Here is a 24,860-nt window from a genome sequence, read left to right as displayed (position 1 = left end):
ACCACCCAGGGAGACAACTGCGCACCTCACCTGGTAGCTAACAAGGTAAACTGCTTGTTGCGATTTTTGGAATGAAGGAGAGGGAACCCACTTCTTCAGGACACTCTGTCTAGAGCCAGTCATCTATTTTCAATGCCACTGCTGGGCCATGGAACAACTCATTTCTTTGATCTTTTGATCACCCTCCGTATTTTCACTCACCTTCAGACAGTAAGTCACGGAGACCTTAAGCCTTTCCTACACTTTTATTTCTCCTTTGTTTCTCCTGAAATGTTCTACTCAACTTTTAACCCGAATAGGCTCAGTGTTTCTTTTATGATTTTAGATTGAAGTTAATTATGCAGCAAGAAGAAATGTATTAACAAGAAGAAAGAAAAATGACCCACAATCTTCCCATCTTACAAGCCGTTTTTTTTTTTTCATGATCATATCTAATCCACATAGATACGTGTTTTACTGAGAAATCAAGTGGTACATTACTATTTCTCTGACTCAGCCTTATCACATGCTTGCTGCTCCTGTCCTGGGTGCACCAGCCTCTTCCCTACAGTAGTTTGCCTGAATCTGTCATTTGTACAAAGAACAACCATTGAGATTGCCTCATTCTTTATCCAAAACTCTGAGGACAAAGGCAGTGAAAAATCCAGAAATAATCATTTTAAGCCAAAGATACACTCTCTAAAATTGAAATGAGACCAATGTAGGGATACAAAATACATGATCTATAAACACAGCTCTGTAAACTTGTAATTAATAAATGGAATAAAATATACTGAAGAGAAATACATCAAAATCTTAAAAGAAGCTTTCTCTGTGAGGTTTTGGAGATTCCTATTATTCAGTACCTTTTATTTCAACTTTAAGGATGAGCTGATAACACTTTTAGGATAAAGAGCTAATATTATGTTCCTGTTCCCTATGTGGCCAGCCCTATGCTAAGTGTTGGGTGTGTGATACCCGTTTAAGAGCCAGGAGAACACTTCACATCAGTATTCTTACAATACTCAAGGTGGAAACAGAAGGTTGGTGAGATTAGTTAACTGGCCCCAGATCAGTTAGTAAGTAATGGATCCCAGTTCCAATCGCAGGCTCTCTGACTAAACTAAATGCCTTCAGTAAAAATCTCTTGAGCATGTATTCCACTGATGGCAGCATTAGCTTCTGTGGCAAAATGGATCCTGGATTTGCAAACACAAACATTTGGACGAAGGAGATCCCCTGCCACATTTGAACAAATATGGGAAAAGATATCATCTGATATAAACAAATTTAACACAACATTTCTAACAGAAAAAAGGAGGGGTGTGGAAAACGAATTGGTAAAAACAAAACTTTTCTAGAGGACTTCTAATAAACAGATGAAAGTGAGTGAAAATATAGGACTCGCTGCTGACTCACTGTGAGATGTGGGCAACCTGCCTGAAGAAGAAGAGTAGTGAGCCAGCAGCTCACAGGCATAGAGGACTTCTTCAGCCCAAATCCAATACTCACACTCTTCCTCTCCAACCCAGATTGTTCTCAGACCCTCCAGAACATCACCACTCCTGATGCTGAACACCTTTCATCAGCCAACCCCAGCACAGGTCTCAGGAGCCATGGGGAACCACACCAGCATCACCGAGATTGTCCTGCTGGGGCTCTCAGACGCCTGTGAGCTGCAGCTGCTCATCTTCCTGGGGCTCCTCCTCACCTACCTCCTCACCCTGCTCGGGAACCTCCTCATCGTGGTTGTCACTCTCACGCACAGGCACCTCCACACCCCCATGTACTACTTCCTCCGCAACTTTGCTGTCCTGGAGATCTGGTTCACCTCTGTCATCTTCCCCAAGATGCTGACCAACATCCTCACAGGACACAAGACCATCTCCCTAGCAGGATGCTTTCTCCAGATGTTCCTCTATTTCTTCCTGGGCACCACAGAGTTCTTCCTACTGGCAGTGATGTCCTTTGACAGGTATGTGGCCATATGTAACCCCTTGCGGTACGCCACCATCATGAGCAAAAGGGTGTGTGTCCAGCTGGTGCTCTGCTCATGGATCACAGGACTCATTCTCATTCTTCTTCCAAGTGTCATCATACTTAAACAACCATTCTGTGGTCCTAATGTCATTAATCATTTCTTCTGTGACAGTTTTCCACTCCTGGAACTCATATGTGCAGACACAACTCTGATAGAGCTTCTGAGTTTTGTGACAGCGATCATCAGCTTACTGGGCACTCTGTGTGTGACAGCCACCTGCTATGGCCACATCCTCCACACTGTCCTGCGCATCCCCTCAGCCAAGGAGAGGCAGAGAGCCTTCTCAACCTGTTCCTCCCATATCATTGTGGTGTCTCTCTTCTATGGCAGCTGCATCTTCATGTACATCCGGTCAGGCAAAGGTGGCCAGGGGGAGGGCTGGAATAAGGTGGTGGCATTGCTCAACACTGTGGTCACTCCAATGCTCAATCCCTTCATCTACACTCTGAGGAACAAACAGGTAAAGCAGGTGTTTCGGGAGCAGGTAAGCAAGTTCTTCTCATAAATCTGTAGAACCAAGGGGCTGAGTTAATATTCCAGAGGAACAAAAAAGAGGTGGGGGAGTCTTTTAAAAATTCATATACTGTATGTGTTATGGAAAAAAACCTGTGGATTTCAAGACCATTTTCCATCCAAAAAGAACTATCTTCCAATTCCATTTGTTCTGAAAGGTTAAAGCACTATTTTATTGGATCCCTAAAAGCACTGAGTCTTTCCCATTCAGAAAAATCTCTACACCTGCCCCAGAACATGGGTTCTTTGAGAACAGAGACTTACTCTGTGGTTCACTAAAAGCTTCCAAGGAACCCATTATGCTGTGTTATATCGTCATGGTGCCAGGCACTACGCCACTCAGCATAAGCTCAGAAGCTCTACAGATTCTAAAGGAAGGAATATATTTAGAGATTCACTTACTTATTTTTGAAGGGGTTACTAGTGGGAAAGTGAGATATTCCTACCACTGGTTCACTCCCCCAGGTGGCTGCAATGGCCAGCACTGAGCCAGGCTGCAGTCAGGAGCCAGGAGCTACATCCAGGTCTCCTACATGGGTGGCAGGGCCCAAACCCTTAGCAGGGAGCTGTTGCCAGGACATGAACTGGTGCCCACATGGGATGCTTGCATCCCAGGTGGTGGCTTTACCCACTATGCCACAAAGCTGGCCCCAAAACGCTTGTATTAATTCTGTGATTTGAAAATATTTGTTCATTTCATTTAACTCTACTGGATTTTCCAACACAACACAAGTTCTTAAAAAAAAAAAAAAAAAAGATCGGGGCCGGTGCCGTGGCTCACTTGGTTGGTCCTCCGCCTGCGGTGCCAGCATCCCATATCGGCACCAGGTTCTAGTTCCGGTTGCTCCTCTTCCAGTCCAGCTCTCTGCTGTGGCCTGGGAAGGCAGTGGAGGATGGCCCAAAGTGCTTGGGCCCTGTACCCGTGTGGGAGACCAGGAAAAGCACATGGCTCCTGGCTTTGGACCGGTGCCACGCACCAGCCATAACAACCATTTGGGGGATGAACCAAGGGAAGGAAGACCTTTCTCTCTCTCTCTCTCTCTCTCTCTCTCTCTGTCTAACTCTGCCTGTCAAAAAAATGCGGTGGAAAGCCTTAACAACAGACTCAATGAAGCAGAAGAAAGAATATCCAGGGGCTGGCACTGTGACATAGCGGGTAAATCCACCGCCTACAGTGCCGGCATCCCATATGGGACTCCAGTTGGAGTCCCAGCTGCTCTACTTCCGATCCAGCTCTCTGCTACGGCCTGGGAAAACAGTAGAAGATGGCCCAAGTCCTTGGGCCCCTGCACCCGCATGGGAGACCCGAAAGAAGCTCGTCTTCTGGCTGCGGATCGGTGCAGCTCCAGCTGTGGCGGCCATTTGGGGGGTGAACCAGTGGGTGGAAGACCTCTCTCTGTAACTCTGCCTTTCAAATAAATAAATCTTTTTTAAAAAATAATATCTGAGTTAGAAGACAAATCTCTGCAAATTTTATAGTCAGGCCAAAAAAAGAGAAGAAGAAATCAGAAAACTGAAAAACAGTGCTGGAGATTTATGGGATGCTATCAAACGACCCAACATACAGGTCTTAGGAGTTCCTGAAGGTGTAGAAAGGGAGAATGGATTAGAAGGACTTTTTACAACTGCAGAAGCCCAGTGTCTACACTTCAGAGTCCTGCCCAGACCCTGATAACCTTCCAGGTGGTCCCAGCCCTTCCCCATGGGAAAGCTCTCTCCTCAGCACCAAATGAGTTACCTGGCCTGATGACACTGAGCAATAAAACCTCTACATTCTCCTACATGGCAGGCGCCCTAGGGGGAAGCCCAGCTCCCTAGCACCAGCAAATGTGGGGAGGAATTTCCTAATTTACACTCACCAAACCTTTTGTCCTAGAGGAGGAAGAGGAGAAGGGGAAGGAGAAACCTGGACCCCTTTTCCCTATTAAGACCTTGTCTAAACAAAGTACGCACTCAGCTCTCGGCTCTCTGCTGAGCCACCCACCTGGCCTCTCCATTCAACCATGTAATCTTGCTTTCCCCTGATCTGAGTGACAGGGCACTCTCTCTGTCCCTTCCATTCTGAAGGATGCACTGTCCCCAATGAAACCTAGCTACTTTCCAAAAGGGGGGGGGGGTAAGTTTAGTGAAATAATTACAGAAAACGTCTCTATTTTGGAGAAAGGGACGTCCAAGTACAGGAAACACACAGAACTCCTAATAGACGTGACCAGAAAAGATCTTCACCACAACACATTGTAGTCAAATTCTCCACAGTAAAACATAAAGAAAAGATTCTAAAACATGCATGAGAGAAATGCCAGATTACTTTCAGGGAATCTCCAATTAGACTCACAGCTGACATCTCATCAGAAACCTTATAGGCTAGAAGAGAAGATATATTCCAAGTTTTAAGAGAAAAAAACTGCCAAGCCAGAATACTGTACCCTGCAAAGCTCTCACTTATAAATGAAGGTGAAATAAAGACCTTCCATAAAAAACAGAAACTGAAAGGATTTGTAGCCACTCATCCATCATTACAAAAAATGCTTCATGATATGCTACACACGGAAACATGATCATCACTATGAAAGAAGCTGAAGGCAGAAAATTTTCCAGTAAAAGTACAAAGGAAATCCAAAGTAAACAATAGAAACATTTATGGAAAAATGGCAAGGCCAAGTTGTTACTTATCAATAGTCATCTTGAATGTAAATGGTCTCAACTTTCCAGTTAAAAGACACAGACTGGCTGAATGGATTCAAAGACAAAACCCATCTATTTGCTGCCTACAAGAAACATATCTCACCAACAAAGATACATGCAGACTGAAAATGAAACGATGGAAAAAGATAGTCCATGCTAGTAGAAACCGAAAAAGAGATGGTGTAGCCATCCTAATATCAGGCAAAATAGACTTTAACATAAAAACTCTTTAAAGAGATGAAGAAGGGCACCATGCAATGATTAAGGGGTCAATTCAACAGAAAGATGTGATGATAATAAATGTATATGCACCTAATTACAGGGCACCTAGCTATTTAAAAGCAATGTTGATGGGCCTAAAGGGAGACATAGACGCCCATTCAATAGTAATGGGGGGACTTCAATACCCCACTTACAGCAATGGACAGATCAATCAGACAGAAAATTAGCAAGGAAACAACAGTTAATTGACACTGTAGACCTCCTCTCTTCAAAGGAAAGTACATCCTTCTTTGGTGGCCCCTTCTTTTCACTGAGGTCTCACCACAGGAGTCCTTTATGTAGGACATTTTTTGCCACAGTGTTTTGGCTTTCCATGCCTGAAATGCTCCCTCCAGGCTTTCCAGGCAGATCAAGTGCCTTAAGGGCTGATTCTGAGGTCAGAGTGATACTAAAGTGACTTTAATTCTATGAGTCTGCTCTATGGACTGCTTCCATGTTGGAGCCTTCACTCCTTGTTTTTTTAAAGATTTATTTTATTTATTTGAAAGACAGAGTTACAGAGAGTAGTAGAGAAAGAGAGAGAGGTCTTCCATCTGCTGGTTCACTCCCCAGATGGCCACAATGGCTGGAGCTATGCTGATCTGAAGCCAGGAGCCAGGAACTTCTTCCGGGTCTCCCACATGGGTGCAGGGCCCAAGCACTTGGGCCATCCTCCACTGCACTCCCTGGCCACAGCAGAGAGCTGGCCTGGAAGAGGGGCAACCGGGACAGAATCCGGCACCCCGACTGGGACTAGAACCTGGTGTGCCGACGCTGCAAGGCGGAGGATTAGCCTATTGAGCCACAGCACTGACCATTTTCAATTATCTTTATATACAGAAGATCAATTTAGTATATATTAAGTAAAGATTTCATCAGTTTGCCGCCACGCAGAACACAAAGTGCCAAATACTGTTTGAGCACTAGTCATATCATTAATTCACACTGAAATACATATTAAGGACAGAGATCCTATATGGGGAGTAAGTGCACAGTGACTCCTGTTGTTGACTTAACAAATTGCCACTCTTGTTTAAGGCATCAGCAATCTTCCCAGGCTATAGTCATGAGTTGCCAAGGCCATGGAATCCCCCTGAGCTTGCCGTCTTTGATCTTATTTCGACAAGGCCATAGTCAAAGTGGAAGTTCTCTCCTCCCTTCAGAGAAAGGTACCTCCTTCTTTGATGGCCCATTCTTTCCACTGGGATCTCACTTGCAGAGATCTTTCATTTAGGTTTGTTTTGTTTGTTTGTTTGTTTGCCAGAGCGTCTTGGCTTTCCATGCCTAAAATACTCTCATGGGCTCTTCAGCCAGATCCAAGTGCCTTAAGGGCTGATTCCAAGGCCAGAGTACTGTTTAGGACATCTGCCATTCTATGAGTCTGCTGTGTATCCCGCTTCCCATGTTGGATCATTCTCTCCCTTTTTAATTCTATCAGTTAGTATTAGCAGACACTAGTCTTGTTTATGTGATCCCTTTGACTCTTAGACCTATCATTATGGTCTATTGTGACCTGAAATTGATCACTTGGACTAGTGAGGTGGCATTGGTACATGCAACCTTGATGGGATTGTATTGGAATCCCCTGGCACATTTCTTTTTTTTTTTTTTTCCCCTGGCACATTTCTAACTCCACCACTTGAGGCAAGTCAGCTTGAGCATGTCCCAAATTGTACATCCCCTCCCTCTCTTATTCCCACTCTTATATTTAACAGAGATCACTTTTCAGTTAGCTTTAAATACCTAAGAATAATTGTGTGTTAATTACATAGCTCAACCAATGGTATTAAGTAGAACAAACAAAAATACTAAAAGGGATAAAGTATTAAATTGTACATCAACAGTGATGACAAGGGCTGATCAAATCACTGTTTCTCATAGTGTCCATTTCACTTCACCAGGTTTCCTATTTGATGCTCAGTTAGTTGTCACCAATCAGGAAGAACATATGATATTTGTCCCTCTGGGACTGGCTTATTTCACTCAGCATGTTTTCCAGGTTTCTCCATTTTGTTGCAAATGACCGGATTTCATTGTTTTTTACTGCTGTATAGTATTCTATAGAGTACATGTCCCATAATTTCTTTATCCAGCCTACTGTTGATGGGCATTTGGGTTGGTTCCAGGTCTTAGCTATTGTGAATTGAGCTACAATAAACATTAAGGTCCAGACAGCTCTTTTGTTTGCCAATTTAATTTCCTTTGGGTAAATTCCAAGGAGTGGGATGGCTGGGTTGAATGGTAGGGTTATATTCAGATTTCTGAGGAATCTCCAGACTTCCTTCCATAATGGCTTTACCAGTTTGCATTCCCATCAACAGTGGGTTAGTGTCCCTTTTTCCCCACATCCTCGCCAACATCTGTTGTTGGTAGATTTCTGAATGTGAGCCATTCTCACCGGGGTGAGGTGAAACCTCATTGTGGTTTTGATTTGCATTTCCCTGATTGCTAGTGATCCTGAACATTTTTTCATGTGTCTGTTGGCCATTTGGATTTCTTCTTTTGAAAAAGGTCTATTGAGGTCCTTGCCCATCTCTTAAGTGGGTTGTTTGTTTTGATGTTGTGGAGTTTCTTGATCTCTTTGTAGATTCTGGTTATTAACCCTTTATCGGTTGCAAAGTTTGCAAATATTTTTTCCCATTCTGTCGGTAGCCTCTTCACTCTCCTGTTTCTTTTGCAGTACAGAAACTTGTCAATTTGATGCAATCCCAAATGTTAATTTTGGCTTTGACTGCCTGTGCTCCTGGGGTCTTTTCCAAGAAGTCTTTGCCTGTACCTATATCTTGCAGGGTTTCTCCAATGTTCTCTAATCATTTGATGGTGTTGGGTCATAGATTTAGGTCTTTAATCCATGTTGAGTGGATTTTTGTGTAAGGTGGAAGGGGTCTTGCTTCATGCTTTTGCACATGCAAATCCAATTTTCCCAGCACCAATTATTGAATAGACTGTCCTTACTCCAAGGATTGGTTTTGGATCCTTGATCTAATATAAGTTGGCTGTAGGTGTTTGGATTGATTTCTGGTGTTTCTATTCTGTTCCATTGGTCTATCCATCTGTTTCTGTACCAGTATCATGCTGTTTTGATTACAACTGCCCTATAGTATGTCCTGAAATCTGGTATTGTGATGCCTCCGGCTTTGTTTTTGTTGTACAAGATTGCTTTAGCTATTCGAGGTCTCCTGTGTTTCCATATGAATTTCAGCATCACTTCTTCCAGATCTGAGAAGAATGTCTTTGGTATTTTGATTGGTATCACATTGAATCTATAAATTACTTTTGGGAGAATGGACATTTTGATGATATTGATTCTTCCAATCCATGAGCATGGAAGATTTTTCTATTTTTTGGTATCCTCTTCTATTTTTTTCTTTAAGATTTTGTAATTCTCACCGTAGAGATCTTTAATGTCCTTGGTTAAGTTTATTCCAAGGTACTTGATTGTTTTTGTGGCTATTGTGAATGGGATTGTTCTTAGAAGTTCTTTCTCAGCTATGGCATTGCTATGGCAATTTGTTTAGCTGTACCTTAGAAGTGAGTCTTTAGGAAAGTATGTAGGACTATACTGCTTTAGTTATGAACTTCATACATTTCAAAATTACAGGTTTAGGATCTTGGTAATTCTTCCCACCATGCCCGTCCTCCCACCTACACTCCCAGCCCCCTTTCTCTTCCCTTTCTTATTCTCTTATTCTTTATTAAGATCTATTTTCAATTTACTTTATACATATATGATTAACTCTAAACTAAGTATAGAGTTCAATAATTCATATGAAAGAAAAAAGATAAGGAAAATATTATAAAGGAAAAGATAACCAAAAATATAGAAAAGGGGTTCCTCAACAGTGAAGAGAAGGGCTGTTCAAAATCATTGCTTCTCATAGTGTCAATTTCATTTCTACATGTTGCCTTTTAGGTGCTCTATTAGTTATCACAGGTCAGGGAGAACATATAGAATTTATCCCTTTGAGACTGGCTTATTTCTCTAAGTATGATGTCTTCCAGTTTCATCCATTTTGTTGCTAATAACCAACTTTTTTTTTACTGTTGTGTAGTATTCCATGGTGAACATATCCCATAATTTATTTATCCAGTCTTCAGTTGATGGGCATTTCCTATTGCAAAATGAGCTGCAACAAACATGGAGGTACACATAGCTCTTTCATATGCTGATTTCATTTCCCTTGGGTAGATTCCCAGGAGTGGGATGGCTGGGTCATATGGTAGGTCTATGTCAGATCTCTGAGGTATCTCCACACTGTCTTCTATAGTGGTTTTACCAGTTTACCTTTCCAACAACAGTGGATTAGGGTATTTTTTTCCCCACATCCTCACCAGCATTTGTTGTTTGTTGATTTCTGTATGAAAGCCATTCTAACTGGGATGAGGTGAAACCTCATAGTGGTTTTGATCTGCATTTCTCTGAAGGCTTGCAATCCTGAGCATTTTTTCATGTGTCTGTTGGCCATTTGGATTTCCTCTTTTGAAAAGTTTAAGTACTTTTCCCATTTCTTAACTGCATTTTTTTTTATTTTGTTGTTGTTGAGTTTCCTGATCTCTTTATATATTCTGGTTATTAATCTTTTATCAGTTGTAGAGTTTGCAAATACTTTCTCCCATTCTGTAAGTTGTCTCTTTGCTGATTGTTTCTTTTGCAGTGCAGAAGCTTCTCAATTTGATGTAATCCCAAACTCAATGTCTTGTAGGGTTTCCCCAATGTCCTCAGATAATTTGATGGTGTTGAATTGTAGATCTAGGTCTCTAATCCACTTTGAGTGGATTTTGGTGAAAGGTGTTAGACAAAGGTCTTGCTTCATGCTTCTGCATGTGGCAATCCACTTTTCCCAGCACCATTTATTGAAGAGACTGTCCTTGCTCAGGGGTTATTTTAGCACTTCTGTCAAAGATTACTTGGTTGAAGATGTTTGGATTGATTTAGGATATTTCTGTTCTGTTCCATTGGTCTATCCATCTGTTTTTGTAACACTATCAGGCTGTTTTGATGAAAACTGCCCTGTAATATATCTTGAAATCTTTTGTTGTGATGCCTCTAGCTTGGTTTTTGTTGTATAAGATTGCTTTAGCTATTCGGAGTCTCCTGTGTTTCCATATAAATTTCAACATCATTTTTCTTGTATCTAATAAAAATGTCTTTGGTATTTTGATTGGTATCACATTGAATCAGTAAATTGATTTTGGTAGTATGGACATTTTGATGATATTGATTCTTCCAATTCATGAATACGGAAGATTTGCCCATGTTTTTGTATCCTCTTCTATTTCTTTCTTTAATGCTTTGTAATTCTCATAGTAGAGATCTTTGACATCCTTAGTTAAATTTATTCCAAGGTATTTGATATTTCTGGTAGCTATTATGAATGGGCTGATCTTGGAAGCTCTTTCTCTGCTGTAGCATTGTCTGCATAGAGAAAGGCAATTCATTTCTGTGTGTTGATTTTATATCCTGCTACATTTCCAAACTCTTCTATGAGTTCCAATAGTCTTTTAGAGGAGTCTTTTGGATCCCCTATATATAGAATCATGTCATCTGACTTGTTCCTTCCCAATTTGTATCACTTTGACTTCTTTCTCTTGTCTAATGCTTTTGGATAAAACTTCCAGGACTATATTGAAAAGCAAAGGTGAGAGTAGGCACCCTTGTCTGGTTCTGGATCACTGTGGGATTGCTCTCAACTTTTCCCCATTCAATAGGACACTGGCCATGGGTTTTTCATATATTACTTTGATTGTGTTGAGAAATATTCCATCTATTCCCAATTTGCTTAAAGTTTTATCATGAAAGGGTGTTGTATTTTGTCAAATGCTTTCTCTGTGTCTGTTGAGATAATCATATGATTTTTATTCTTCAGTTTGTTAATGTGATGTATCACATTGATTGATTTGCAAAGTTGAACCACCCTGCATACCAGGAATAAATCCCACTTCATCCCAGTGGATGATCTTTCTGATGTGTTGTTGGATTTGAATGGCTAGTATTTTGCTGAAGATTTTTGCATCTATGTTCATCAGAGAGATTGGTCTGCAGTTCTCTTTCTCCTTTGTATTTTTTTCAGGTTTAGGAATTAAGGTGATGCTGGCTTCAATTGTTTTGAATAGCTTGAGAAGAATTGGAGTTAGTTCTTCTTTAAACATTTGGTAGAATTCAGCATTGAAGCCATCCAGTCTTGAGCTCTTCTTTGTTGGGAGGGTCTTTATTATTGATTTGAGTTCTGTTTGGTTATTGGTCTGTTTAGGTTTTCTGTGTCTTCATGGCTCAATTCAGGGAGGTCGTATGTGTCAAGGAATCTATCCATTTCTTCTAGGTTTCCTGATTTATTGGCATACAGCTCTTTGCAGTAATTTCTGATGATTCTTTTTATGTCTGTGGTGTCTGTTGTTAAAATTTCTTTTTCATTTCTGATTTTGCTAATTTTGGTCTTCTCTCTCCTGTTTTTGGTTAATTGGGCCAATGGTGTGTCAACTTTATTTTTTTCAAAAAATCAGCTCTTCATTTTGCTGATCTTTTGTTTTATTGGTTTCTATTCTGTTGATTTCTCCTCTAATTATTTCTTTCCTACTAGTTTTGGGTTTCATTTGCTGTCGTTTTTCAAGGTCCTTGAGATGCACTGGTAGCTCATTTATTTGGTACATTTCCAATTTCTTGATATAGGCTCCAATTGCTAGATACTTGCCTCTTAACACAGCTTTTGCTGTATCCCATAAGTTTTGATATGTTGTATTGTCATCTTCATTTGTTTCCAGAAATTTTGATTTTGATTTATTTTGATTTCTTCAATGACCCCATTGTTTGTCCATGAGCACCTTGTTCAGTCTCCATGTGTTTGCATATGCTCTAGGGATTCCTGAGTTGTTGATTACCAACTTCATTCCATTGTGGTCAGACAATATGCATGGTATGATTTCAATTTTTTTGAATTTGCTGAGACTTTACAAACTTTTAACAAATTATATCCAATATATAGCAAAAAGATAATACATTTTTGACCAAGTGGGGTTTATCCCACAAATGTACAATATAATATTACTTTTTAAAAATCAGTGATTGATTTTCCTACGTGCTAACAATAAGGAATCAGAAAAATGAAAACTTTTTGAATACCATTTATAAAAGCATAACAACATATGAAATGAGTGAATCTGACAAAAGATGTGCAAACCTTATACATTAAAAAAAAAACTATAGTACTGAAAGAAATTAAAGACCTTAATAATAAAAGGGAAATATATATGTTCATCTGTTGGAAGAAATAGTATCATTAAGAAGCCATTTTCCCCAAGTTTATCTATGAATTTGACATATTCCAATTAAAACTGCAGAAGGGTCTTTTTTTGTAGTTTTTGGCTTTTTGTATTTTTTGAGAGGCAGAGAAAGAGAGATATAGAGACAATGCTCCTCTTTGTAGATTCATTCCTAAAATGCCCACAAGAGCCAGGAATTCAATCTAGGTCTCTCACACGCATGGCAGGAATTCAATTACTTGAGTCATAACCACTGTTTCCCAGGGTTTGCATTAGCAGGAGGTTTTTTTGTTTGTTTGTTTGTTTGTTTGTTTTTTGGACAGGCAGAGTGGACAGTGAGATAGAGAGAGACAGAGAGAAAGGTCTTCCTTTACCCTTGGTTCACCCTCCAATGGCCGCCGCAGCGGGCGCACTGTGCCAGTGCACTGCGCTGATTCAAAGCCAGGAGCCAGGTGCTTCTCCTGGTCTCCCATGCGGGTGCAGGGCCCAAGCACTTGGGCCATCCTCCACTGCACTCCTGGGCCATAGCAGAGAGCTGGACTGGAAGAGGAGCAACCAGGACAGAATCCGGTGCCCCGACTGGGACTAGAACCCGGTGTGCCGGCGCCGCGGGTGGAGGATTAGCCTATTGAGCTATGGTGGCACTAGCCTAACCAGCATCTTAACCACTAGACTAAATAAATACCCCGAGAAGTCTTTTTTTTTTTAAATTAATGATATGATTCTAAAATTTATATAGAAATTAAAAAAATCTAGACTAAACCAATTTCAAAAGATTACAGAATTTTGATAATTATTTTGGTGATGGTTTCTTGGAAATATATATATAATGTCAAAATTCATCATATTATGAATTTTAAGTAAGTGAATTAGGGCACAGGTATTTGACTAGCAGTTAAGCCACCAGTCAGAAGGCCCACATCCTATAACAGAGTGCCTGGATTCAAGTCATGGCTTTGGTCCCTGATTCTAGCTTCCTGCCAGCATACACCTTGGAAGGCAGCATGTGATAGCTCAAATAATTAACTCCCTGCCACTCACATAGATAAGTTCCTAGATCCTAGCTTTGGCCCTGCCAAGTCCTGCCTTTGCAGGCATTTGGGGAATGAATCAGCAGATGGAAGCTCTCTCTATCTATAATCCATCTATATATCACCTCCCTTGTGTGTCTCTCTGTGTCTCGAATTAAAAAAAAAAAAAAGGCATTCAAACTGTGGTTAAATTCACAAAGACCAAACCCAGATAGTTTTAAAGGCAGGCTTTATCATTTGTAGCAATTTTTTTTTATATTCCCAAAATTCTATGGCACTCCTCCCAGCAAGTAACGGACTCTGTTCTATCTCTTCCCCTTGAACCTGGGCTCTGGATCCTTGAGTAACAGAACACATTAGATGTGACACTATGCCTGTGTCAGGCCTTTTTTTTTTAAAGCTTTTATTTAATGAATATAAATTTCCAAAGTACAGCTTATGGATTACAATGGCTTCCCCCCCCCCCATAACTTCCCTCCCACCCGCAACCCTCCCCTTTCCCGCTCTGTCTCCCCTTCCATTCACATCAAGATTCATTTTAAATTCTCTTTATATATAGAAAATCAGTTTAGTATATATAAAGTAAAGATTTCAACAGTTTGCCCCCACATAGCAACACAAAGTGAAAAATACTGTTGGAGTACTAGTTATAGCATTAAATCACGTTGTACAGCACATTAATGACAGAGATCCTACATGATTTTTTTTAAAAAATTGATTAATTTTCTATGTAATTTCCAATTTAATACCAAGTTTTCTTTTTTCATTTTCAATTATCTTTATATACAGGAGATCGATTCAGTATATACTAAGTAAAGATTTCATCAGTTTGCACCCACACAGAAACACAAAGTGTAAAAATACTGTTTCAATACTAGTTATAGCATTACTTCACATTGGACAACCCATTAAGGACAGATCCCACATGGGACGTAAGTACACATTGACTCTTGATGTTGATTTAACAATTTAACACTCTTTTTTATGGCGTCAGTAATCCCCCTAGGCTCTAGTCATGAGTTGCCGTGGCTATGGAAGCCTTTAGGGTTCGCCGACTTCGATCTTATTCCGACAGGGTCATAGTCAAAGTGGAAGTTCTCTCCTCCCTTCAGAGAAAGGTACCTCCTTCTTTGATGGCCTGTTCTTTCCACTGGGATCTCACTCACTAAGATCTTTCATTTAGGTCTTCTTTTTTTTTTTTTTTCCCAGAGTGTCTTGGCTTTCCATGCCTAAAATACTCTCCTGGGCTCTTCAGCCAGATCTGAATGCCTTAAGGGCTGATTCTGAGGCCAGAGTGCTATTTAGGACATCTGCCATTCTATGAGTCTGCTGTGTCTCCCACTTCCCATGTTGGATTGTTCTCTCCCTTTTTGATTTTATCAGTTGGTATTAGTAGACACTAGTCTTGTTTGTGTGATCCCTTTGACTCTTAGACCTATCAGCGTGATCAACTGTGAACTGAAATTGATCACATGGACTAGTGAGATGGCATTGGTACATGCCACCTTGATGGGATTGTATTGGAATCCCCCTGTGTCAGGCCTTGACCTTGAAATCCTGGCAGCTTTCCCTCTCTGTCTTGGGAATGCTTGCTTTTGGAACTCAGCCACCATTCTGAGACAATGCCAAGTGGCCACACAGAAGGGTTACATGTAAGTATGCAGCCAACAACCCCACTGAGGTCCCAGCCAACAGACCATCAACTGACAAGTAACGAAGCAAGCCTTGGGATGATTCCAGCTGCATCTTCCCCATCCTAGCCTCTGAGCTGCCCCAGCTGTGGTTACCTGGAGGAAAAATAAGCTAGCCTACTAAGCCCTGCTCACATGACAGATCCTTTTACTCAGTGTGAAGAGGTTGTTATGCAGTAAGAGGTAACTGAAATGTTATTCTGTTCCTACCCGCTGTCCCAGACGAAAAAAAAAAGAAAAAAAAAAAAAAGACCAAATAGGGAACACTTTCTGTCTCAGTCCATTTTGTGCTATTAAAATAGAATATCTAAGGTCACTTATAAAGGACAGAAAAATAAAATTCTTGAAAGGCAGAGTTACAGAGAGAGAGAGAGAAAGAGGGAGAGAGAGAGAGAGAGAGAGATCAGAGATCTTCCATCTGTTGGTTCACTCCCCAAATGATTGCAATGACTGCAGCTTGGCCAGTCAGAAGCCAGGAGCCAGGAACTTCTTCCAGGTCTCCCATGTGGGTTCAGGGACCCAAGTACTTGGACCATCCTCTGCTACTCTCCCTAGCACATTAGCAGGGAACCAAATAGGAAGTGGAGAAGCTGGAACTGGAACCAGTACCCATATGGGATGCTGGCGCTGTAGGCAGCGGCTTTATCTGCTACACAATGCTGGCCCCAGAAATTATTTCTGACAGTTCTGCAGGCTGGGAAGTCCAAAGTCAAGAGGAGGCCTGCACCTGGCAAGAGTCTTCTTATCGTCATCCCATGGCAGAAACTGGAAGGGCAAGAGAGTACACAGGAGAGAGATCAAACTTGTAGCCTCCAGCTATTTTATAATTGACATTAGTCCATTCGCTGAGGGTAGTGTCCCTGTGACCTAAACACCTCCCATTAGGCCCCATCTCCCAAAACTGTTGCATGGCAGCTAATTTTCCAACACTTTTTGGGGAACACATTCAAGCCATAGCCTTCCTCCATCACATTTTATAAGATTAGCCTAAGATTCAGTATGTTTCCAATAAAACCCTCAAAATAATATTTTTTTTCTTTTTCTTTTTCTTTTTTTTTTTTCTGACAGGCAGAGTTAGACAGTGTGAGAGAGAGACACACACAGAGAAAGGTCTTCCTTTTTCCATTGGCTCACCCCCTAAGTGGCTGTTACGGCTGTTGCGTTGCAGCCAGCACGCTGCGCCGATCCAAAGCCAGGAGCCAAGTGCTTCCTCCTGGTCTCCCATGCGGGTGCAGGGCCCAAGCACTTGGGCCATCCTCCACTGCCTTCCTGGGCCACAGCAGAGAGTTGGACTGGAAGAGGAGCAACCAGGACAGAATCCAGCGCCCCAACCAGGACTAGAACCCAGGGTGCCAGCGCCACAGGCAAAGGATTAGCCTAGTGAGCCACAGCACCAGCCAAAATAATATTTTCAAGAAACTTGACAAGCTTACTCTAAAATTTGGATGAAAGCACAAATGAACTAAGGATAGCCCTAAACTAAAAACTAGTGGATACAACCTGCTAGAAAGTATTTATTGTGTTGCGAATTTTAGTAAGTGTGATATTGGTACAGAGATAGACAAATGGAACAGAATATAAAACCCAGAGGCATCATAATATTTTCAGAAACTTAATTTCAGATACAGCTAGTACTATAAAATTATAGGGAAAAAAAGAGTGCTGAAACCATTTATTTTAAATGGTTTCAGAATGGTGGCTGAGTTCCAAAAGCAAGCATTCCCAAGACAGAGAGGGAAAGCTGCCAGGATTTCAAGGTCAAGGCCTGACACAGGGGGATTCCAATACAATCCCATCAAGGTGGCATGTACCAATGCCATCTCACTAGTCCATGTGATCAATTTCAGTTCACAGTTGATCACGCTGATAGGTCTAAGAGTCAAAGGGATCACACAAACAAGACTAGTGTCTACTAATACCAAAGAATTAATAATAAAAAAAAAGAAATTAATTACTTAAACATAAAAGAAAAAAATGAAACTTTAGAAGATACTATGGAAGAATGTCTTCATACTTTGATGTAGGGACCAATTTCTTGGGACAATCACAATCATAAAGAAAAAAATACATTAAGTTCAGCTACAACAAAATTGAGATAATATTCATCTAATGACAGAGAGAGAGTACACCAACAAGGGTGGGCATTTGGCATGGTCATCCCTTGGGATGCCTGCATAACCCACAGCCTAATAAACTCTGCAGAAACACATGCACAGCACATGCACCCTGGAAACATGCAACAATACTCACAACAGCACAGATAGAAATGGGGGGGAGGGGATAGCAGCCACTGAGGGCAGATATTTGAAAACAATCCAAATGTCTGCCCACAAAGTAATGAATAAAGTCATTTCCACACAGTGGAATACTATACTCATACAGCCATGAAAATGAATTAATTATAGCCAAACACTTTAACGTAACTGACTTTCAGGAACATAATACTGTAGTTATAGAACAATATACACAATTTGATGCCATTTATATAAAGTTAAAAAAATTTACGATTTATTTATTTATATGAAAATCAGAGTTACACAGAGAGGAGAGGCAGAGAGAGAGAGAGAGGTCTTCCATCCGCTTGTTCACTACCCAATTGGCCGCAACGGCCGGAGTTACAGACAGTGAGAGGGAGAGACACAGAGGTCTTCCTTCTGTTGATTCACTCCCCAGATGGTCGCAATGACTGGAGCTGCACTAATCTGAAGCCAGGAGCCAGGAGCTTCTTCTGGGTTGTTCTTTTTTTTTTTTTTTTTTTTTTTTTTTTGAAAGGCAGCGTGAGAAAGAAAGAGAGAGAGAGAAAGAGAGAGAGAGAGAAACAGACACAGAGGTAGAGAGACATTTTCTCTCTGCTGATTCATTCCCCAAATGCCTGTTATCTCCAGGGCAGGGCCAGGCTGACACCAGGAGCCTGAACTCCATCTGGGTCTGCCAGGTGGGACTTGCAGGGGACCAAGTCATTGAGCCATGCTTCAGGCCAGCGCTTCAGGCCAGAACGTTAACCCACTGCGCCACAGCACTGGCCACAAAAAAATGTTTTAAAAATGGGGCTGGCGCTGTAGCGCAGTAGTTTAATCCTCCGCCTGCGGCACCAACATCCCATATGGGCGCCGGTTCAAGTCCCGGCTGCTCCTCTCCAGTCCGGCTCTCTGCTATGGCCTGGGAAAGCAGTAGAAGATGGCCCAAGTCCTTGGGACCCTGCACCCACGTGGGAGACCAGGAGGAAGCACCTGGCTCCTGGCTTCAAATCGGCACAGCTCCAGCCATTGCAGCCATTTGGGGAGTGAATCAACAGAAGGAAGGCCTCTCTCTCTGTCTCTCCCTCTCACTCTCTGTAACTTTACCTCTCAAATAAATAAAACCTTTTTAAAAAAAAGTTTTAAAAATAAAAATATGTTGTTTAGGAATATACACACATGTATATACAGAAAAACTATAAAGGCATATGTTATGGCATGGCAGGTTAAGCTGTCATCTGCAACACCTGCATCCCACATCTGAGTGCCAGTTCAAGTCCTAGCTGCTCTGCTTTCCAATCCAGCTTCCTGCTAACTCATCCTAGGAGGCAGGGAAGATGGCTCAATGACTTGGTCCCCTGCAAGTCCCACCTGGCAGACCCAGATGGAGTTCAGGCTCCTGGTGTCAGCCTGGCCCTGCCCTGGAGATAACAGGCATTTGGGGAATGAATCAGCAGAGAGAAAATGTCTCTCTACCTCTGTGTCTGTTTCTCTCTCTCTCTCTTTCTCTCTCTCTCTTTCTTTCTCACGCTGCCTTTCAAAAAAAAAAAAAAAAAAGAACAACTCAAAAGGAAAACTTAGGGAAAGATAAACACAAATCAAGATTGTAATTAGCTTATGTTGGAGAGGAAAGTGGGCCTGGGAGAGGAGCCACATGGGACATTAACAGTGCTGATAATGTTCTATTTCTTCAGTTCAGTGGTAGGTAAGTGTGTGCTCACTTTACTCTTGTTCTTTTATCTTATCTCTAAAATATAACATTTTTTGTTATTATTTAATGTTTAGGAAAAGAATTTTAAATTAAAATCCCCAACAGAGGCATTTCAAGCCAAAATAAATAATGGTGTAAACCTTACTGAGAACTTACTTAATCACACAAGAAAATTTCAAAAAATGTTTATGAAAATGGAATTTTAAAAGTTTATTTTCCGGGGGCCAGTGTTATAGTACAGTGGGTTGGGCTGCTGCCTGTGACACCAGCATCCTTTGGCCAGCGCCACGGCTCACTTGGTTAATCTTCCACCTGCGGCGCGGGCACCCCGGGTTCTAGTCCCGGTTGGGGCGCCGGTTCTGTCCCGGTTGCTCCTCTTCCAGTCCAGCTCTCTGCTGTGGCCCAGGAAGGCAGTGGAGGATGGCCCAAGCACTTGGGCCCTGCACCCGCATGGGAGGCCAGGAGGAAGTATCTGGTTCCTGGCTTCAGATCGGCGCAGCATGCCAGCCGTAGCAGCCATTTGGGGGGTGAACCAACGGAAGGAAGACTTTTCTCTCTGTCTCTCTCTCTCTCTCTCACTGTCTAACTTTGCCTGTCAAAAAAAAAAAAATTCACCAGCATCCCATGTGGGTACTGGTTCACATCCCAACTGCTCTACTTTGATCTGGCTCCTTGCTGGTAGCCTGGGAAAAGCAGAAGATGGCCCAAATGCTTGGGTCCCTGCACCCACGTAGGAGATCTGGAAGAAGCTTGAGGTCATCTGAGGAGTGAACCATAAGATGGAAGATCGATCTATGTCTCTTCCTCTTTCAGTGTAATTCTGACTTTCAAATAAATAGATAAATCATAAAAAAAAAAAAAAAAGTTTCTGGGGCCGGTGCTCTGGCATAGAGAGTAAAGCCGCCACCTGCAGTGCCAGCATCCCATATGGGCGTCGGTTCAAGTTCCAGCTGCTCCACTTCCGATCTAGCTCTCTGTTATGGCCTGGGAAAGCAGCGGAAGATGGCCCAAGTCCTTGGGCCCCTGCACCCATGTGGGAGACCCAGAAGAAGCTCCTGGCTCCTGGCTTCAGATCAGTGCAGCTCCGGCTGTTGTGGCCAATTGGGGAGTGAACCAGCAGATAGAAGACTTCTTTCTCTGCCTCTCCTTCTCTAACTCTGACTTTCAAATGAATAAATAAGAGAAAGAGAAGAGAAAAAAGAAGAAAAGGCAGTTACACAAGCAATGTATCATTTGAGCCTTGTAACACCTGTTTGACATGCCTTTTGTAGCATTATGAACCCCCATTTTTCAATATGAGACAGAATCTCAGAGGTTAAGGAAACATGCCTAAGATCACACACAGCTGTTGGTAGGTGGCAGTCAGAACTTGAAGCTAGACCTTCCAATTCCAGGTCTGGCACATCCTCCAGTGTATAGTGCTCCTCACCTTTAGAGCAGAGCATGGAGGCCAGGGCAGGAAAGGGGCTACTAGAGGGGATATAGCTTCAGGGGAGGAAATGAAGATGATTTTAGCCATTTTCATGGCTTTGTCCAGCACTAGGCCTGAATCAAATTCACTGCAGGCTCCCTGCCTTTGCCACCAGGAAAGAGAACCCTCTAGCAGCCAGGGGAGTACTGTTCATGGTGCTACTCATTAAGAGTCAGAAAGCAACACACCTATAGGCATTAAAATGCTATGAGAGGGGGCTGGCACTGTGACACAGCATGTTAGGCTGCCGTCTGCAGTGCCAGCATCCTAATGGGTGCCAATTTGAATACCAGCTGCTCGGTTTCCAATCCAGCTCCCTGCTAGTGGTCTGGGAAGGCCTTGCAGAGGATGCCCCAAGTCCTTGTGCCCCTGTACCCACTTAGGAGACCCAGAAGAAACTCCTGGCTCCTGGCTCCTGACTCTTGGCTTTGGTCTGGCCCAGCCCAGACTGTTGAAGCCATCTGGGGAGTGAACCAGCAGATGGAAGATCTACCTATCTCTTTCTCTCTCTCTCTCTCTCTCTCTCTCCCCTCCGTCTCTTTCTGTAACTCTGCCTTTCAAAAAGTAATTTTTTTAAAGATTTATTTATTTTATTTGAAAGTCAGAGTTACACAGAGTGAGGAGAGGCAGAGAGAGAGAGAGGTCTTCTATCCGATGGTTCACCCCCCAATTGGCCGCAATGGCCAGAGCTGCGCCGATCCGAAGCCAGGAGCCAACAGCCAGGAGCCTTCTCCGGTCTCCTACATGGGTGCAGGGGCCCAAGGACTTGGGCCATCTTCCACTGCTTTCCCAGGCCATAGCAGAGACCTGGACAGGAAGTGGAGCAGCTGGGTCTTGAACCGGCAGCCATATGGGATGCCGGCACTTCAGGCCAAGGCGTTAACCTGCTGTGCCACAGCGCCGGCCCCAATAAACCTTTTTTTTTTAAATGCTATGGGAGTTCATTTTGTCAGGAGTAGACTTTCAAATTTGTTGATAATATTCGATATGCAAAATCCCAACCTTTCTCCAGAGACAATATTTTAACTGTGCACAAGGGATACAGACCCAAAGGGCCTGTTGAGACATATACCGAAGATAAGAAGCAGCCCCATGCCTCCAACTCAAAATTATCTCCACTCACTTGCTATTGAAGAATCCCTGGTTTTCACAAGCTTTTCTTTGGGAAATTAATACCCATATTTAATATCTCTAAAAGACATTGTACTAATCACAGAATTGCAATGAAAATTGCCCTAATCACAGAATTTATCATAGAAAAATGTTAAAAGAGATAATCTGGCCTTTGCTTTGAAAACAGCCAGGGCAAAGGACTCTCTAGTAGGGAAGCAGACTCGCTCACTGTTACACAGGTCATTTAATTGCTAGGGTCAATAGACAGAGTGTGGCTCTCGGGTCTCCAAAGGAGACCTAAGGAAATACCACTCTGTCCATAAACATCTATCAGAAGTACAGCTGCCAATCCTAACTCACATGGTTCCCTCAGCCTCCAACTGACTTTAGCCTCGGATTTACCAAAAACTGACCCTGAAATTTGCTGGACAGGAGCTTGGCATTCCCTGTCGAGTTGCTTCTGGATCTGGCCCAGTGCTCATCCTGACTCTACTTTTCCTGCTGTAGCAATGAACCATTAGCATCTTGCTCCAGCCAGCGTCCAATGTGTGCATGAACTAGTTTTTACTTCTTTATTCTCCAGTGACATCTACCCATGGTCTTGCTTTGCTGTGGTGGTCAGAGTGATATACATCTCCCTAGCTTGAGTTAAGGATGTCCCAACTCTTGCCCTCTAGAGTTACACAGAGTCAATCTGAGCACAACAGCCATCAATCCTTTGAGAACAGCTGCCACGCTCTCCCACCATCCCGTAAGGCCTGCCACTGAAGACTGGACTTCATCGGGCCCAATAAGAATTTCGATGACTTTGTGATTTTTGTCCTTATACAGTCTGAAAAGGGAACAGTAAACACATTTGTGCCCTCTTTGCCCCAGCATCTATTCAGCCTTACTATTTCGACACCAGCACCTTCTGATACTACTTCTCCAGCACAGCTGAGGACTTCTCTGGCCATAGGTACTGTTCTATGCAGGCTCCTGTCACAGGAAGCTGCTACTCATGAAATCTCCTTTAGGGAGGTTGCATTCAATGCTACTTGGGAGGCTTCTAAGCAAATGCCCTTAAGTGAGTCCAAAGCATTCATCTTTCCAGGACAAAGTCCTGAACAGACTGAGAAGTACCTAAAGTCTCCTCCTGTGAGAAATCATGGCATAGCAGCCTGCCTTCAGTTATTCCCAGTAACTTAAAAAAAATTTTTTATTTATTTATTTAAGAGGCAGAGTTACAGACAGAAAGGTCTTCCATCCACTGGTTCACTCCCTAAATGGCCACAACAGCCAGGGCTGAGAAATCTGAAGCCCGGAGCTTCTTCTGGGTCTCCCACACAGGTACAGGGGTCCAAGCACTTGGACCATCTTCCCAGGCCATAAGCAGAGAGCTAGATCAGAAGAGGAGAAGCTGGTACTTGAATCGGTGCCCACATGGGATGCCGGTGCCACAGGTTGAGGTTTAGCCCATGACACCACAGCACTGGCCCCTCCCGGTAGCTTTTGACCTTACAGATTTTCTACCACTTCAAAAAAAAACACATAAATTTAACTTTCATCAATTTTCCCTTGAAAATGAATCTCAATATCAATCTCCTCTCTCCACCTCCATTGCTCCCACCTAGTTCAAGTCTCTAACAGTTGTCATGGATGATTGCAAATGGTCTCCACTTCCTCTTCCTCACCCTCTTGTGTCCATCTCCAACCCATCCTCCACACAGCAGTCAGAGTGAACTTTATAAAATGTAACTGGGTCCAATCACTTCTCTGTCTAAAACTCATTAGCTTCCCTTTGCTCTTCAAATAAAATGCAAATGCTTTACCTTAACCCTCAATGTGCTTTGGTGATTCTCAGGTCATTTGATTTTCTAAGAAAGATGCCCCAGTTGACCTCAATTCCTGCCTGGTCTGGCCCAGGGCTAGCTGTCCAACAGCAGCTCCTGTCCTTGCCCCCTCACCCACCACCCTCCAGCCACACTGGGGGACTTTTCACCTGCTTTGCTCAAGTCAGGTGCTTTGTCCCCAGCTCTCATAGCATGATGTGTTCAGCTCACTCTTCAGAAATCAACTTAAATGTCATTTCCCAAGGAAGTATTCTGTAACCCTATATTTATATAAAATCCTCTCCTCCATTATTTTCTATCTCAATATCCGTTTGTTTCACTTAAAGCACTTCAAATTTAGAGCTCTAAGCCCATCACTGCAGCTCAATAGGCTAATCCTCCACCTGTGGCGCCAGCACACCGGGTTCTAGTCCCAGTCAGGGCACCGGATTCTGTCCTGGTTGCCCCTCTTCCAGGCCAGCTCTCTGCTATGGCCCAGGAGTGCAGTGGAGGATGGCCCAAGTGCTTGGGCCCTGCACCCGCATGGGAGACCAGGAGAAGCACCTGGATCCTGGCTTCTGATCAGCGTGGTGCGCCAGCCGCAGCACGCTGGCCACAGCACGCCGGCCACAGCATGGCGGCCACGGTGGCCATTGAAGGGTGAACCAACGGCAAAGGAAGACCTTTCTCTCTGTCTCTCTCTCTCACTGTCCACTCTGCCTGTCAAAAAAAAAAAAAAAAAAACCACCAAATTCAGAGCTCTATAAACTCCCTAAATACAGCAACTTATTTCAGGTATAGCATAAAGTTGATACCCAATAAATTTTAATGAATGGTGTGACTTCGTGCTATGTAAATATCTGTTCACTCGGTTATTGTTGTTTCAGCATTCTTTTGCTTCCTACAGACAGGAAAACAAGCTCCCCCTTCGTCTGTTTTTACCATTGCCTACTTCATCTCTTAGGGTTCTCTTCTCTCAATTTTTTTTTTTTTTTTTTTTTTGACAGGCAGAGTGGATAGTGAGAGAGAGACAAAGAGAAAGGTCTTCCTTTTTGCCAT

General features: G+C 42.7%; 1 protein-coding gene across 1 annotated transcript; it reads left to right on the top strand.

The window, feature by feature from the left end:
* Window positions 1-1,595: 1,595 nt before the first annotated feature.
* On the top strand, window positions 1,596-24,765 carry LOC133770482 (olfactory receptor 6E1-like). The gene is made up of 3 exons (XM_062206589.1): window positions 1,596-2,504; window positions 22,822-22,948; window positions 24,689-24,765. The coding sequence occupies exons 1-3, from the start codon at window positions 1,596-1,598 to the stop codon at window positions 24,763-24,765; spliced, it is 1,113 nt and encodes a 370-aa protein (XP_062062573.1).
* The last annotated feature ends 95 nt before the right edge of the window (window positions 24,766-24,860 follow it).

The sequence above is a fragment of the Lepus europaeus genome, chromosome 11, assembly GCF_033115175.1.
Source record: "Lepus europaeus isolate LE1 chromosome 11, mLepTim1.pri, whole genome shotgun sequence".
Lineage (NCBI taxonomy): Eukaryota > Metazoa > Chordata > Mammalia > Lagomorpha > Leporidae > Lepus > Lepus europaeus.
Note: the sequence above shows the minus strand (reverse complement) of the source record. Positions and strands in the feature narration are given on the sequence as shown.